Below are 17567 nucleotides of genomic sequence, written 5' to 3' on the forward strand. Positions count from 1 at the left end.
AAAAGACTGCAGGGCTATTATCACAAACTAAAACAATAAAATAAAATATATATATATATATATATTTCATTACTTGCAGTTTAAGTTGAAGGACTAAAATAACTAAAACTAAAATGTTATAATAAACTATACAGACAAGCACAACAAAATTAATAAAAATAACTAAAATTTAAAAAGCATAAAATATATATTAAAAAAATGTAATTAGAAATATTATAACACTGTTCTGCCATAGGCAACATTTAGCATGTTTTTAACATTATTCATACGATTATTATTATTATTAAAAAAATATATTGAAATGCTAAAAAGTGCATGAAATGAAGGAATCATATTTCTTATTTGTGTTCCTCAACTATTATTTCTGTCCTGTCATATTCTGTTAAGCTTTGATATTGAGGAGCCTTCAAATATCTTATTTCTGAAATAACTTATATTTAGGGGGCTTCAAATTATGTTGTGTTATTATAGCCATAGTGAAATATAGTTAACTTGATTTGATTTCATAATTTCATCAAAACAGGCCTTTGTTTCGATAGAGGACCATTTTTATAGCCACACGAGGGCGACACAGATGAGATCAGTAGATTCTACGATGCTGTCACTTGTTTTTCGTGTCTTTCTATTCTGGGAATCACGGACTGTGTTCTAAACCTTATGAATGTTGGCTCGTCAGGCATTATATTAGGGAGGAATGAACGCATTACGGCGCTCATCTAATCCTTGCGTCGCGTAACTCGAGCGTCATGTTGATTGACGGATGAAACACCGCCCAGACTCAAGTATTCCCACAGATGTCTGCGTCGACACGGCGACAACAAAGTTGAGAGAGGAGACGTAGTTCATGGCCAACAGTAGCACCTGAAGACGCTTCTCCGCTTAGAAACCTCGCCATGGATGTGCTCAAATCAGCCAGAAGGGCTTTTATTCGCAGCCCCAGCCTGACCAAACAGTCCTGGAGCTCAGGCAAACACCGAAGTGAGTATTTGTGTCAACAGCGAGACTCTTGTCTCATATTGCGTGCTGTCGAAGAGTGTTAATCATGTTTGGTAATATACAAAATAAGTTTTCCTAATAGTTCTGAAGCTTAGTTTGTGGGTAAAATGTGTTTTTAAATGGCTATTTATTACAATTTATAAATATTCGCTGAAAAGTTGTTTAATGAAAGGCATAGATAAGTATTTAAGTTACATCTATCGACGAGATTCGCAACCTTTATACGAAACTACATGTTTTAGTGTTTATTAGTGGATGACTGGGTCTCGAAACCTGTTGAGCTACCTATCTAGACAGCAGTAATGCTTAAAGACGTCTAGGCTTAGGTTTTGAGAAATGGCTTTGCTGGAGCATGTCACCAACGCCAGCATGCTTTTTTTATTAGCACTCAAAAACCCAGACATTTCATTTTAGCTAACCACTTTTTGGGAGAGAAAAAAAGTTATAAAATGTTTCCACGGTTGCACAATTTCACCACTGTAATAAATCACTATGCAAGTACATACTTTCTTGGTCCAGGAGGCTGGAATGTGGACATGTTCATCTCTGACTCTGTGAAGATCCTGAGATATTTCTACACCTCACTGACCTCCTGTGATATATTCTGGAAAAGCACATGCAGAGGCCCACAGTGCAGTGGCTTTGACCTTTGTAAATCTTCCAGCGAGATATCTGAAATTTCAATATGTTCTGTATTTCTGAAGGCTTCTCTGACTCTCTTAAAAGTTTTAGTTGGATGCATCCAAAATATTTAGGAATATTTAGCTGTATAGTGTGAAAATACAATTTTGCCCAACAAGGCCCACTATTGCTTTTAAAATGTAACTTTGTCTTAGATTTACACTACTGCATTGGCACCACTAGCCTTGTGGGCAAGTGTGCCAAAATGTATACCAAGTTCAAATCCTGGCTCGGACCTTTCCCGATCCAGTCCCCTCTTTCTCCCACTTTGCTTCCTGTCTGCTCTACGCTATCCTATTATAATAATAAAAAAATATATACACTACTGATTTAGTTTGGTGTCGGAATTTAAAAAAATTTAAAGACATTTTATTTGAGACAGTAAGTCAGTAATATTGCAAAAATAAATAAAAAATGAACTCTTGAATGAACAATTTAAATGAAATGAACTGACCCTTCAGAAGTCATTCTAATGTGCTGATTTCAAGAGACATTAATGTTGAAAACAGTTGTGCTGTTTAATATTTTTGTGTGAACCACAATGCATTTTTTTTTCAGGAAAATAGACATTTCAAAAGAACCGCATTTATTTTAATATTTTAGTCTTCTGTAATATTATAAATGTCTTTACTGTCACCTTTGATCAATTTAATGTGACCATGTGGAATGAAAGTATTAATGACCCTAAATCTTTCAAATATAATGTATGTAGATTGATATTTTTAAAACGTTACTTATAAATCACTTATAAAATACTAAGCATTTGGGCAATTAAGGAATAAGTATATTATTATATTTTCCCCTTAAATGCCCACATGTTTAGTGTTTTATAAGTCATACGTTTTAAAACTGTAGTTTGTAGTTTAATTGCTTTAAACAATTGTTGCAGTTTTGCTACAGTGGGTATTCGAGGGTTAATTGAAGAGAGACCTTATGAGAGGGATGAGAAGTTGCCTATAACGGTTTTGTGAAATAAACATGATGCAAAGCCAGCAGTGTGATTTTGTCGACATCTGAAATCTGTTTCCTTCTCTTTGGCATTCACACTGGATTAGTCTACAAGTAGGTACTTGTTTGCTGGCAGTTTCCAAGCCATTCTAAGGCACATTTGTTTCAACAAAGACTTCTTCAAAGCTGCAATGGACAAGCTCAGAGCAGAGCTTTGAAAGCAGGTGAAGTGGGCTGGCTTGGTCTTTACAAGGGCAACGTTTTTTCATTTAGTGGGATCAGAAAGTTTGCTGTGCATTTTCATTTCCCCTTTAATTCTGTCTTGATTCCACAAAAGCGGCTCTGTTTGTTGGCTGAGAGCTGCTTATCTGCATGACCTGGAATACAAGAAGTCTGCAAGTACACTGTTACGATTGTGTTCGGTCATAATTCAGTCACAGTGAAGGCTCAGGCTTTGCCAAAATGTTAAAAGTTTCCAACATCAGCAAGATACCAGTGTTTATAGGTTGTTCTCGCAACGGGTGAGTGATGAAGAATAAGACACATGTGTGTGTTTAACATTCTTTTGTTGATCTACTTTTAGCTACAATACAGACTTCAGCTCATTTGACTGAGGAATCCAGACAAAGATCTTTTTTATTTGACTGGGTTGCAGTTGTTCATTTTGCCAGCTGGATTGTGCATGTTCCCTCTTTAAACCAGTGGCTTTAAACTGGTGGGTCACGACCCAAAAAGTTTGTACTGACAGGGTCACGGTTGAGCAGGGAAAAAACAGGCTCAGTGACAACAAGTGTCCATGCTAAATAAAACAAGCAATTTAGTTTAAATCACATGTACCATGTTTTTGATTTGGTTGAAAGTTTTTCAGATATTAATATGCTTACAATTTCTTAACTGATGCAAATGTGAATTGCATCTTAATGTATTTTCAATTCATTTAAATGAAAAAAAGACATAAGAAAATAAAAATTAGCGTCTTGTTATTGAGCCAAAAATAAATGCAGATATTCAAAAGTGAACACAAGTGACTACATTGTGCACGGATAGCAAAATGAATAGGCTTATCAACTTTTAAACAGGAGGATTGATAACGATTCACCTTGTTATAGCGCATAATTACTTTCATTCCTCTTGGAAGTATCTCATTCAGATATCTCCTATGATCACTTCTCGTCAGAGTGATCAGAAATGTCCTTCTTGCTGCTCCAAAGTCGTGTGCCTGAACAGAGAAAGTACATAGCTTGCAGCAAACATGACTACATTGTAATGAAGAGAGAGTTTTTATGGTGTTTTATAGTGGTGAGATTTATCGCCTGTGCCTCTGGATCTTTGGTGTGTCGATGCCCTGCACATACTAAAGAGTACAGCAGTCTGACGCAGAGAGCCAGGGAGACGTCCAGCAGCAGCTGTTGAGCCTTTTCCAGCCAGTCCATTTGATAAAAGCATTCGATATTCACCTCTCATGTTTCATGAGGAGTTGTGTGGAAGTAGAAGCAGGAGTTAAGACTTACTAGGGGGACCTGGATTTTTTTTTAAATTAACTTTTTTTTTAATGAAGATTTGTTCACAAAGCTCTAGTTTCCCCCAAAGAAATTGTAAATTTAGTAGTTGTTTGTAATTCTCAAATCTCTCTCATATCAAGGCTCTCATTAGCATCTCGCCATCACTTGCGTCATTTACTTTTATCTACATTTTTCTCAAAGCAAGAATGACTTCCTCTTTCTGAGAGTGCTGTTTATTTTTCCATTTTGAAAAGTAAACAAAATTACCCCCCCCCCCCCCCCCCCCCTCTATCTGGCCAAGATTTAAATATCTCCCAACCTTACCATGACCTCAGAAAAATAAAAACACCATTTTGCACTATAATAACATCTGGTCCAACAGCCAGTTGAGTTTCTGATTTTGGAGCTTGAAGGCAGGCGGTGGTTTGGGTGACTCCACCCTTGGATGGTTCTTCAAGGACATGGTTAAGACAAAGTAGTGCTTTCCCCCCCCTGTGATTAAGGGCCCTTGGGTGTGTCACTAATCAGTATGTCAGTAGGGCTGTATTATTATGCCCTTTTCCATCTCTGCGTGTCTGTGAATTACCCTGGTTTTATGCTGGGGTTGTACAGCATCATCAATAATTTCAGCATTATATGTTATTTCAGGAGCTGTGGGAAAAGTAATGATATCCTGCAGCTTCCTAAAGTGATTTAAGGACTCTAGAAGTCACTCATCAGCATTTCAGTTTCTTTGTAATGATTTGATCATCTTTGGAATGACTGGTTTTGTTTATGCCACAATAGAGTTGTGAATTTTGTTCTTGTTGTGACATGTTTCTGTCGGCTGTGCACGAAAATCTTTCAATGATTCACTCTTTCCTGTGATTATGATTCCTGTAAATATGTATGATTCATTGAACAAGTGGTACAGTAGCTTTAAGGGTTGAGCATTTGATAGGTTTCTGGGATTCTAGCAGATCGCCCTGTTCGGACTAAAGTAAATGAGATACAAGTGTTGCCTTTTCCTTGTGAATTTGACTTAAAAATAGTGCAGTTTACATCATATTGCTCCATGATAACTTATAACATTGTTGAATAGCAAGAAAATAACAAGAAAGCATTTTTCCCCCCAATTTGTTGTATTTGTTTTTTATTTGTTATTTATTTTATAAATACATTTAGGTGGAATGTGTACTTTAATGGCATATCTGGGTCATTATCATTAATTAGGATCATATAGAAAAATGAACACGATAAGGATGTACTTTGACTTGACTGTGTTTAGCAAACCATTGAGATCATATAGAAAATTTTAACACAAAAACATCTGACTAAATGGAAAAATGTCTTGTCTGTTTTGGATTGGTTCCTTTGTGTTGTAATTCCCAGAATTTGTCTGCGGGGATTTTCTGAATTTTAAATGTTATAGCTTCACTGCCAAAGCAGTCAGGTGACTGCAGCCAAACATATGAGTCTCAACAGAAATAACGAGAGCGTTGATTTGTGTGCATCTTAGTTAATGGATAGCTTAATGTGTTGTAATCAGATTGGGAAATTATGCAGAAGTGTTGGAGGCATTAACCAAGAAAAAAATTCTCAGAACTGTTAACTGAATATTCAAAACGCATGATAATACAATACATATGTGTTAATAGTCAACCTAACCAAATTATTCTTCCCAAAGATGTGCAGTAGGGATTTAAGCAAGACTTTCATATTTTCACATTTTTAGTGAAGATGAGCTGAGAAAGCACACTTCAGGATAGCAATTGAGAAGAAAAAAAATGGTACCAGAAACACTGGTTCAAGAAAGACATTTAATTTCATTGAACTTTTTCTCTCTTAGAGCTGATCCAGTCCTATTTTGAGTCAGCCTTGGAATTAAGGATGCACAGAGGCATCCAAAATGTTTTTGGCCTGGAATATTTGAGTCTCTAGAGCAATGGTTGATTCCAACAAATATTTGCTCATGCAGTTTGTCCTTCAATATTTCATAACTGTTCATGAACTCTACAGCACAAGTTGTTGGTGTGCACTTTGAAGCTGTTTGTCTGTGCTGACTTGGTTTACCCCACATGTGTGAATGTTTTTGTAGCTGTTTAGTGTTGCCTCAAACTCTTCACTCTGTTCGTCTTTTCTCCCCTTGCTCCAGAGCTCCCTGAGAACTGGACTGACACGAGAGAGACTCTTCTGGAGGGAATGACCTTTAACCTTCGGCATCTGGGCATGACTCTGGTGGACCAACCCAAAGGCGAGGAGCTCTCAGCCGCTGCTGTCAAGAGGATTGTTGCCACGGTGAGTTCTGTCTTTGACATGTAGCTTGGATTAGGGCTGGGCGATAAAACGATAACAATAATTATCGCAGTGTAATTTTCCTTGATGAAATGATAACATGAGTTTGATAAATGTTCAATATAAAGTTTATGTACCAAAAGTGGAACGAAACAGCATGACTCGTTTGAACCGCGCCACACAGACCGTTTATCCGCTCAGCTCAAAATTCAAACAGCAGCGTAGCATGAGCTCACTAGAGCAGATGCGTTTATTCCCTGATAAATCTCGGACACGCAAGCACTAAACGGCACTGAGATCCAATGTGAAGCGCATGAATTCAGCGACGAACATAAATGATTGATTTAATGAATAATTTACACTAGTTTTACGACAGCGCTGACAAACAGAAGAAACACTGCACAAGATACTGTCAGAAAGCTTTTCAATCTACAAATCGCAACCATTTACCATGGATTTACTGTAGTAAAACTAACTGCACCATGGTATTTTATCAGAAAATTGGGATATTCATATTGAATTTTATTGTATTATCAAAATATTAAAGGAGTAATGGAATATATTTAGTATTTTTTGCATTTTTATTTAATGCATTTACACTACTGTTTTTCATGCAAATACATAGAAACCATGCATTTAATTTTTTTTACCATGATATTGAGGTGATATGTTTGTGTTAAGTGTGGTTATCATGATCTAAATGTATGCCACTATGGAAGACCCAATGGTCAATTTTTATAAAACTCAAACAGAATAAGGAAATTTCACAATATAAAAACGGATTTTACGGTTTGTTTGTTTTTTATATTGATTAAATTTATGCAAACCTGTTTCATGATTTGAAACCATATCCCTCATCATCTTAATATCTTAAGATATTTATATCAAGATATTTAAGGAAAATTACTGGAAAAGTCTAAAGAATTCAAATATGTGAAGTGTTTGTCATGTTCTGACCATAAAGAGTAGTTTAAACCACAATTAACGGTCTGTTTTCTACAACTTTGATTTAATCTTGAAAGAAATAAAACTTGTGAAATTTATCGGGAATTTACAGTGGTAATTTTTTTGGGCCGGATTGCCCAGCCCTACCTCAGATATAAGAATATACAAAGATTATATTAGTGAGACCCCTAAAACCACCCTATTATTAACATAGCAATGCAATAAATCACACAGAACACCTTAGAAAACCCATAACCCTTAAAGTAAACACAATATCCTAGAATCAAGAACTAAGTTCTGCATTTTCTGCATGGAAAATCTATTAGACAACGATACAACAATAGCAACAATATTCAAATCTTTCATTCATTTGTTTTTGTTCTTTTTGTTCATTATTTAGGCCAAAGCCAGTGGGAAGAAACTGCCTAAAGTGACCCTGAAAGTGTCTCCTCAGGGAATCGTCCTGTGTGACCGTGTGTCCAACCAGCTGATCGAGAACATTTCCATATACAGGTGAACTCCACACACTTCCGGCACGACTTCTCTCACATTCACTCGCTGTGCCACTCAAACACATTAGACTATGAAAGTAATGGTCTCTGTAGGCTTCCTCTTCTGAGAAGTGAGTGTGTCTGACTTACAGAGGAGATGATTTATTCTTCCATCCAGTGTTTTACCACACAGTTTCTCACTCGGGACATGTGAAATACAGCATGCTGCAGGAGACCAGCAGTAGTTCCCATAAATCTCATCTTCACAGTTGGATGTGCTTCAGCTGAGCCTACTATCCACACACACACACTCACTTCCTATATTTGTTTAAAGAAAAACAGCAGCCGTCAGTTCTTCAATGTGTAAAAACAGTCCTTGAAGATCCAGCACAGACAGCTGTGTCTGCTTCATATCCATATCTCTGCAAAACATAATTTGTATTTACTCAAAACTGACTGCAAGTCCTTAACTCTGTTCTGTTTTGTGACCCTCTCCCCCAGGATATCATACTGCACAGCTGACAAGATGCATGACAAAGTGTTTGCTTTCATTGCCCAGAACCAGCAGAATGAGACGCTGGAATGCCATGCATTCCTCTGTGCCAAGCGGAAAGTGGTGAGTGATGCTTTCCTTATGAAAGCTGTGAATCTTCAGTCACCACAAACGACAGGCTGTTCTTCAAAGCATTCACTTCACCATCCAAAAACATGCCTGTTTATGGCTAGATGCTGAGGGTTAGATACAAAAGCTTTCCTAGTGAGCTGCTTACCTAGGCATCATTTGAAGGCACCATATGTGCACTACTGAAACAAAGGCTGATCAGAAAACTGAATGAATTCAGGGATACATTTTTGACCAAGTGTAAGATGTTATCTATAATGCGCTGTGACAAGCTTGGTGAAGCAAGTCTGTGACTGTAAACAATTTGAGAAAATTGACAATTATAAATCTGTTTTGTTCAAAGCTGGAAAGTTTTGGTACAAAAGCAGGTCAGTGTGATTATTGACTGTTTTTAAATGTAAAAGTTTACAAAGTATTTGTGTATGCAATGTATTTTTGCTTTTTGAAATACTGTGTTGCTAGCTTAGCAACATGCTAACGTAAAACTGTTCAAATCAATTGTGAGGATGTTTGCTTTTGCAGTTATTTCAGATGTGATTTTTATAGATATAAGGCAACTCTCTAAGTTTCACATAATTATAATGTAATAAATATAAAATATATTACCTTTTTTAATTTACATGCTTACTTGGCTCCAATAGTTACAATAATGTGTTTTATGCTCACTAGGTTTCAGAACAGAGCTTTTGTTTTATAGATGATATATTCAATATAATTCATAATAAATTGCAATATATAACAATACTATTTCATATTTTCAGTCTAATTTATAATATAATAAATAAAATCTCTTATCAACCATTTATTTATGTCTGTCTGCCTCTGTCTGTCTGTCTACAATAGTTACCATGAAGTCTTTTATGTTGTTATTTATACCAGAGATGCTAAAATTGTGGCATATGTGCTGTCCATAGCACACAGAACATTCCCATGTGGTACTGCGCAACTGGAAGTGTCAAATACTTTGCAATAATCAAATATAGGCCTTTATTTTTTATTATCTATAGTTTATTATAGCGTTGTGTGAAATTGACTACTACTGTGCCTTTTGGTTTGATTTGTTTAGCTATGGTGGTCTAAAAAGTTTGCAACCCACACATGAATGGTGTTGAAACGCCTTAAAAAGATGCGTATATGTTGTGTTTGTATGTTGTTCTTGAGTGTATCATGTACAGACACTACAATCCTCCTCCTTCCTGTCTGACTGACTCGCTCTTGTCCTGTTATGTTCTCTCAGGCCCAGGCAGTCACACTCACGGTGGCTCAGGCCTTCAGGGTGGCCTTCGAGTTCTGGGAGGTTGCCAAAGAAGGTATAGAGTGTCATATCTCTCCACAGAACAATTTGGAGGTTGTATATAACTGCAGAGGATCATACTCCACAAGTGGAAGATAATTTGTCACTTTGTTTTGAAGAATATGCTTGCCTGATAGGGTCTTCGAGGGCAATGATCATGGCAGTCGGGCCATTGCTCTGTTGCCTTTTCATGTTATAGAAAAGATGGACACAAAATGATTTTATTTTTAGATTTGGTGAACAGAAGCCAGTTAATGCATAACACAAAAATTCCCAAATTAAAATTCAATCACCAAGTGAATGGGTGCCATCAGAATGAGAGTCCAAACATCTGATAAAAACATAACAGTAATCCACAAGTAACCTGCGCCAATCCAGTCCATCAGTTGACATCTGTATGTGTTAGTAAGAAATAAATAGATTATTGCATTGTTCTTAACTTTATTGATTGACTGGAGTAGTGTGGATTACTTTTAGATTATCGTGATGTTTTTATCAGCTTTTTGAACACTCATTCGGAGCAATTGATGTTTTCACTTTGGAATTAACTTTTTGTTTAGTGTTCAGTACATAAATAAGTATATATTTCTGTTTTATTTTATGGTACAGCATGAATTTAATTCATGTGGTGTTCTACTTTCAGGGAGAGAGAATCGTGTGAAATGGGATTCAGCTGGAGAGACATCTAACAGTTCACAGTCGGAGAGATTGGTCAGCCTTAACAGCCTTAAAGTAGGAGGTAAAAACTCCTTAAACTCGCTGTGCCTTTTATTTGAGTGTGTGTGTGTGTGTGTGTTCTATCCCTTTAGAACTTTGATATTAATGGGCTGTGTATCTATTCTAGCAGTAGCTACAGATAACCTGTTGGACATTGATGATCACTCATCTGCTGTGGAAAATGTAGACAATCCTACCGAACCCAACAACAACAGCACCACCCTATGGGTAAGATCTTGTCCTTGTACACCGGCTTTTCTCTTAAATGAGACTCTCAGGGAGGATTCTGCATGAGTGACTGCTGACCATTAACTTTGCTCGTCTTGTTACAATTCAACTACCGTTTTGCTCCTCTTTTCAGGAGATGGATGATGGTCTGGAAGAGGCTTTTTCAAGGTATGAGGCACCCAAAGCTGTTCTTATCTCATCTCACAAGCTTCTGTCTTGTCTAAATCTCTTTTCTATCTCTCTTCAATGAGGGGCAGGAAGGGCAAATCCTTGAGAAGTAAGCTGCATGTAAAAAACATGCTGAGAACCTCACGCACATCAAGACGATCACATACTACAATCTTTCTCTGTTTGTTCTCAAAGATTGTTGGAACCGTTTGAAATATTTATTTTACTTTGTTCCGCATACTTCTTGGCCTTAGATTAATCATCCGGAGCAATTGAGCAAAAGCACTTTTCCCATACCAAGGTCTCATGAGACAGTTTTTCAGATCTTATTGTTTATTCTCCACAGAACTAATCTAGAGCTTTACTTATCTCTCTCTCTCTCTTTCTCTTTCTCTTTCTCTTTCTCTTTCTCTTTCTTTCTCTCTCTCTCTCTCTCTCTCTCTCTCTCTCTCTCTCTCTCTCTCTCTCTCTCTCTCTCTCTCTCTCTCTCTCTTTTTATATATATATATATATATATATATATATATATATATATATATATATATATATATATATATATATATATATATATATAAATTAAAACTGGGCCTAAGAAATCTAAACTTTTGCAGTTTGTTGCTTATTTGGTCGTTTATTACTTAATATATCTTTATATAAGTCTTGCATCAGAGGAACCATGTGTTGACTGAAGGATATTTATCAGATTAATTGAAGATGGGTGCAGCCTTATTGAGCAGCAACATCTTCATCTGGACTGAAGCAGCTAAAACCGCATTTAACCTTTCATGCCTACTGGAAGATGATCAAAAACTGGCTGTTTCATGCATTATCACCTGTTTTAAAATAGAACTGTTTCTGAAAGGGGTACAGAGAAGCATCCTGCGGCCCTTGATTGTTGTGCTCTCTTTTTGTTCCTAGCTGCAGTTTGGATAGCTATGAGTACTCTTCAGGTAACAAGTACAGGTTCAGTCCTGTACCAATCCAACCTGAGCTCAACTTCCACCCGCTCCATACCCAAATCTGTGTTCTGTTTATATACTGTCTGTCAATCTGTAACCTCATTCCCCTCCCCTGTTGTCTACCAGAACCCTGCCAACTTTCACTGATCAACCCAACCAAATTAGCATCCTGGGCTGGTACTGATTCAACACACAGATCTAATTGTGAATTTGATGGCAGGGTTCTGCAATGATCCATATTTAAATACAATGTGGTTTGTTTACAGTATCCCATCATTCTCAGTCTAGCCAGTTTGTATGTTATTTGTGTGTATTCATCCTGTTTTTTTTTTTGTTTTTTTTATCCCTGAACATAACACTTAGTTAAAAGTGTAATACAATTACATTGATGTACTGCATGTCTTCTAACCTTACAAATAAAACCATACCAGTTGTTAGCATAGTAAATAACCAACCAAATGTGGCCTTTCAAGGAATACTGTAGTTCACCCAAAAAATGAAAATTTGTTGAAAATGTACTCTCCCTCAGGCCATCCAAGATGTAGTGGAGTTTGTTTCTTCATCAAAACAGATCTGTAGAAATGTAGCATTACATCACTTGCTTATCAATGGATCCTCTGCAGTGAATGGGTGCCGTCAGAGTCCAAACAGCTAAATAATAAATCACACATAATAATCCAGTCCAACTATTAACGTCTTAAGTGATCAGCTGTGTGTTTGAAATCCATCAAGATGTTTGTAACTTTAAACGAGTTCTCTATCCATAATATTGCTCTGTCCATAATTGAAAACATATACTTGTGGATAACTGATGTTTTTATCAGTTGATTGGACTCTCATTCTGACGGCACCCATTCACTTCAGAGGATCCATTGGTGAGCAAGTGATGTAATGCTACATTTCTCCAAATCTGTTCTGATGAAGAGAGAAACTCATCTTAGAAAGCCTGAAGGGGAGTAAATTTTCTGAAAATTTAAATTTTTGGGGTGAAATATTCCTTTAATGAAACCTTTAGACCCATATGGGCAATTCCAGCTTTACAAATGTGTATAAAACAGAGGATTTATACTTCATTTATACTTGTCCGTGGTTCGGTTAACATTTTAATTGGAATTACCCATATGTTAATCACACCTGTACATCTGCATCACTGAAGAGTTTCAGCTTTTTCATTTGACATTCTTCTGTCTCTTTCCCCGTAGACTCGCTGAGTCTCGTACTAACCCCCAGGTCCTGGACATTGGGGTGATGCCTCAGGACTGGAACTCTGAGAGCGATTGGGACAAGACCAATGGAAACGCACCAAACGCCGATGACCTCTTCAGTCTCTGAGCACAGATAGGTTTGTCGGAGGAAGTAGATCCGGGAACCTCATGCAGGAGTCTACTGTCAGTTGAGAGGCCGGCGCACTGGTTCTTCTCGTCCCAGTCATCTGGTCTATTACACCAAAGCAACAGCAGATGAGTCTATTTTTGCAACAACAACAAAAAACTATACTATACCTGAGTTTACATGCTTATTTTTATCAATCAAATTGTATACAGAATAATGTATGTAGATGCCAGAGTCAGTATTGTTTCATGTATGTTTATCATGAAATGTAACATTGTGTATATTCAGGAGCACTGTAGAGTTACTTTAAGGTCTAACCCTGTAGTTTGCTGCTTTGAGATTCATTTATCACCACAATGCTCTCCATTAACAATAACATGGAAACCAGCATTAAATTGTACAGCTTATCTTTAGCGTCTTATGAGGCTTGTGAATCATATTTCGGTATTTACACGTGTTATTTTTTTTTATTTAATCCACACTGTATAATTGTTATAACACCCAAATGGGCCATTTAATATTTCTCTAAAAAATCTAATAAAAGTGTTGATATCTAAGAATTTATCCCATTATTATTATTATCTTTTATGTGTCTTATGGGCATTTCATTATACAGTATTCCATGATCGTATTATTATTCCTTTATTTCATTATCTGTTATTTTATTTTAAAATAGAGAATAGAGAGTATAACTCTGGCAGATAATAACTTAACTCAATAACTCAATTTAATAACTTCATGCATATTTGTCCTTTTCAAAATTCTCACATTGCTACACCATCCATTTAATTCAATCAAAAAGCTGCTAAAAATATGTAATATTAAATATTTTTAAATTTTAATGTTATGTTAATGATAAAATTTGTGTATATCCTATAACTATATTCTTTGTTCTATAACGGGACAAATTGTTTTGATGATTATTTTTTAAACGTTTTAGTCACCAGGAGAGGGCAGCATTGCCTTCTAAATTTCTCTGGCTCTTCATCTCCATTTTAGTTTTTTGTGTGAAAGTGTTTTTGTGCATGAGGTGGATTTCTTTCACTTTTTCTATATTCGTCCCAGATGGCACAAAATGCACTTTGCACATGCAGAGCCGCTGCAGCAGAGTCTATTTGAAATACCTCAGGAGAGATTGTTGAAGCACACATTCAGCATAAGAAATCCCAGTACTCCTCACGTATGACAGTTATTGTGGCCATGGATGGTGATATATTGGCAAGAGGACCCTATACTTTGCCTGAAAACCTCAGACTTCTAAATCAAATACCAAGCAGTACTTATTGAGAGCTCACTGGATATCAATGCAATACAGATTCTATATAATAGTGTTTTCCTGTAACCCAAAGACGGCTTTCCTTAAAGGGATAGTTCACCCAAAAATGAAAGTTCTGTCATTAATTATTCACCCTCATGTCTTTCCAAACCTGTAAGACCTTTGTTCATCTTCTGAACACAAATTAGGATATTTTGGATGAAATCCGACAGATTTCTGACCCTTCAAAGACAGCAACACAACTGACATGTTCAAAGCCCAGAAATGGAGTAAGGACGTAATGTATGAAGCTATGAGAATACTTTTTGTGTGCAAAGAAAAAAATAATGACTTTATTCAACAATTTATTCTCTTCCGTGTCAGTCTTCGACACACATTTGTGGACTATTTTAATGATGTCCTAACTACCTTTCTGGGCCTTGAATGTGTCAGTTGTGTTGCTGTGTATGCAGGGTCAGAAAGCTCTCGGATTTCATGACAAATAACTTAATTTGTGTTCTGAAGATGAACGAAGGTCTTACAGGTTTGGAATGACATGAGGGTGAATAATTCATAACAGAATTTTCATTTTTGGGTGAACTATCCCTTTAAGTACATGTGATTGTGTTTGTCAACATGGACTAACTTGACCTTTGTGTTCATATAACAATGGACAAGTTTTTCCTGTACCTTTTGCCTCTGCTTATAGAATGGAACCCAAGCGGTTGACTTGCGTGTGGTTGTGTGTGTACATGTGTGGAGTCAGGTGTGCATGTGGGTTGAAGCGTGTGATGCAAAGTGCTCAAGAGAATCCTTGACGCACACACACTCAAACAAAAACGTGTCTAAAAACGTGTGGGAGGCTCAGAGCTTCAGAAACGCGGCTCTCCTCTTGTTGTTCTCCCCTCACGCAATCCGTATCCTCTCGCCTGAGGACTTTCCCTCAAACTTAATTTGCATTCGTTCTGTAACGTACTCCTCCAAATTGTGTGAAATGTTCGTTATATTTCCTTTTCTGTCTCTCGTCTGTATATAGATTAATTGTGGGTGAAATGCCATCGATTTCGCCAAGGTCTCTAGTTCAGAACGGATGAAGCTTACGCTTTACAGCCAGTAAAAATAGATTAAACCTAAAGGGCAGAAAGTCCAGAGAGCACAGGCATCTGTATTCACAGGGCCGCTGTCTGTGAATGGCTGATGGGATTTTGCTTACACTTTAAACACACCAAGGTTGAACAAGATGGATGGGTTTGATCACAGAGTCGGTCGAGAATCTGCGGCCCATTACTTTTTACTTTATTTTTTACCTTAGAAGCCATCTTCTATAATTCACTGCTCAGCCGCTGAGTAATTTTGATATTACAGCCATCCTTTGTGTACGTTTGACCCAGATGAATAGCTCCGATCTGAAAAGTTCCTGCTTAAGGTCTTTCATTTTATGCCGAATGTATGATATTTCTTACCGTTCAGCTGGTGTTGAGTCGTGCTGTATTATATGGAGTGCATAGCCGATTTGTTTAAATTACCATAAAATGTTTTTAAACAGTCAGTGAAGTGTTATTTCTTTATTAATCAGTGATGGCTTAAATACAGCCTGTCAACTACTTTTTTACTGAAGAAACAGTTTGGAGGAAATCTATAATTAAACCATCGTGATTTGATGAGACAGACAGTGTTTTACTGTAACCACAAACAAAAGGCACAATGTGGTTCCAAAAAGTATTCGGATGCTTAATTTATGAATGTCACTGCATTAGATACAAAATATCAAACACTATTCATACACTTGCTAAAAATGACCCAGTTATACAGACCAGTTGATTAAAATTAGTTGTGAAAATGATAAAGTGATTGTGTCATCTAATACAGAGATATCCGTGCATTATAGTAATTACAGTCCATTGTTCTGGAAGAGTATGTTCACTTATAGTCCATTTCTGATGAAGTGGCCGTGTAAGTGCTGGTTTAAGGCCAGCTGATGAAGACTTGCTTGCTGAATGTGCTGGAAACCTCAAACCAATAATGCTTTGCCTCATATGGCATAGCAAATCGTGTTTATAAATTGATGGATGTTGATTATAGCTGTATAATTACTTTGCAGCTTGTTACAAACGTTCTCTCTCTAAAAAAATAGAGACAGTTTTTCTTAATGTTATTTAATTGTTATTTTTGTCTCAAAATATAATTTTTCATTTCTTAATTTTTTTTTTAATAATTATGTAATATTTTTTTAAAGACATTTAAGAACTTAAAATGTTACAATAAAGTTGTATTTTTCTCTGTGGGGGGAAATGGGAAGAAATTAAAATGGTATTAAATGATAAATGTAAAAAAAAAAAAAAAAGACCTGCTTTGCGAAAAATAAAAATATATAAAATTCAATTGGAACTTTTTGTAAGGAAAGATGGAAATTTTGTGAAGGAAATAAATTACAAAAACATAACTAATTATGTTTTTGTCCATTTTTTGCTTCACAAAATTTCCATATACCCGTTTCAAGAAAATATAAAATCGCTTTGCTAAATTTTATATATATATATATATATATATATATATATATATATATATATATACTCTGAAAATTTAATTTGATTATTTTTTTCTTCTTTTAAGGAAAAATTGACATTTTCTGAAGGAAAAAAAAATGTATAGAAAACATAAGTAATTAAAAATATAAAAATGTATAGCAAATATAAATATACCTGTTTCAAGAACATATAAAAATGCTTTGCTAAAAATGAAAATGTAACTCTGTAAAATCAATTGGAAATGTTTTTTTAAGGAAAAATGAAACTTTTGTGAAGAGAAAAATGTACAGAAAAATATTTTAATCAAAAAATATACATTAATTCTAGATAAGAATTAAATAAATAAATAAATTGCTTGCTTTGTAGCCAACAAGTAACCACCTTTTTACTAAACATATGACAAATAATACATTCTATAAAGTGGAGGGAGATTAGTTTCTACAAAATACAGTAATGGGCTTCTAGAGGAAAAAAAGAAGTAGACACTAGCTTGAAAATACATGGTCCTTTATTTTTTGTGGTTGTACATAATTAGACATTTATCTATTTTATGCCCATATAAATTGTATAATAGCAGAAACATGCTAGCCCTCATGAAGCATTGTTCAAGAACAACAGTTAACATAG

The 17567-nt window shown here is 35.9% G+C and overlaps 1 protein-coding gene across 4 annotated transcripts; it reads left to right on the forward strand.

Annotated features, from left to right (window-relative positions):
* Positions 1-561: 561 nt before the first annotated feature.
* Positions 562-13721, forward strand: ldlrap1a (low density lipoprotein receptor adaptor protein 1a). Of its 4 annotated transcripts, none has more exons than XM_079442415.1 (10): positions 571-978; positions 6262-6404; positions 7747-7859; positions 8339-8453; positions 9697-9769; positions 10397-10492; positions 10598-10698; positions 10832-10866; positions 11785-11816; positions 13028-13721. In XM_079442415.1, the coding sequence occupies exons 1-10, from the start codon at positions 894-896 to the stop codon at positions 13072-13074; spliced, it is 840 nt and encodes a 279-aa protein (XP_079298541.1). In that variant the 5' UTR covers positions 571-893; the 3' UTR covers positions 13075-13721. The 4 variants fall into 4 exon arrangements, with proteins under 4 accessions (XP_079298539.1, XP_079298541.1, XP_079298542.1 ...); XM_079442416.1 differs by having other exon boundaries at positions 10601-10698; XM_079442413.1 differs by lacking the exon at positions 11785-11816 and having other exon boundaries at positions 562-978.
* The last annotated feature ends 3846 nt before the right edge of the window (positions 13722-17567 follow it).

Source organism: Barbus barbus (assembly GCF_936440315.1).
Source record: "Barbus barbus genome assembly, chromosome: 19".
Classification (NCBI taxonomy): Eukaryota; Metazoa; Chordata; class Actinopteri; order Cypriniformes; family Cyprinidae; genus Barbus; species Barbus barbus.

Coding starts and splice junctions, on each gene's coding strand:
- ldlrap1a (XM_079442413.1), top strand. CDS start 894: ATGGATGTGCTCAAATCAGCCAGAAGGGCTTTTATTCGCAGCCCCAGC. Junction 6,405..7,746: donor TCAAGAGGATTGTTGCCACG/GTGAGTTCTGTC, acceptor TTCATTATTTAG/GCCAAAGCCAGTGGGAAGAA. Junction 10,493..10,597: donor TAACAGCCTTAAAGTAGGAG/GTAAAAACTCCT, acceptor TATCTATTCTAG/CAGTAGCTACAGATAACCTG.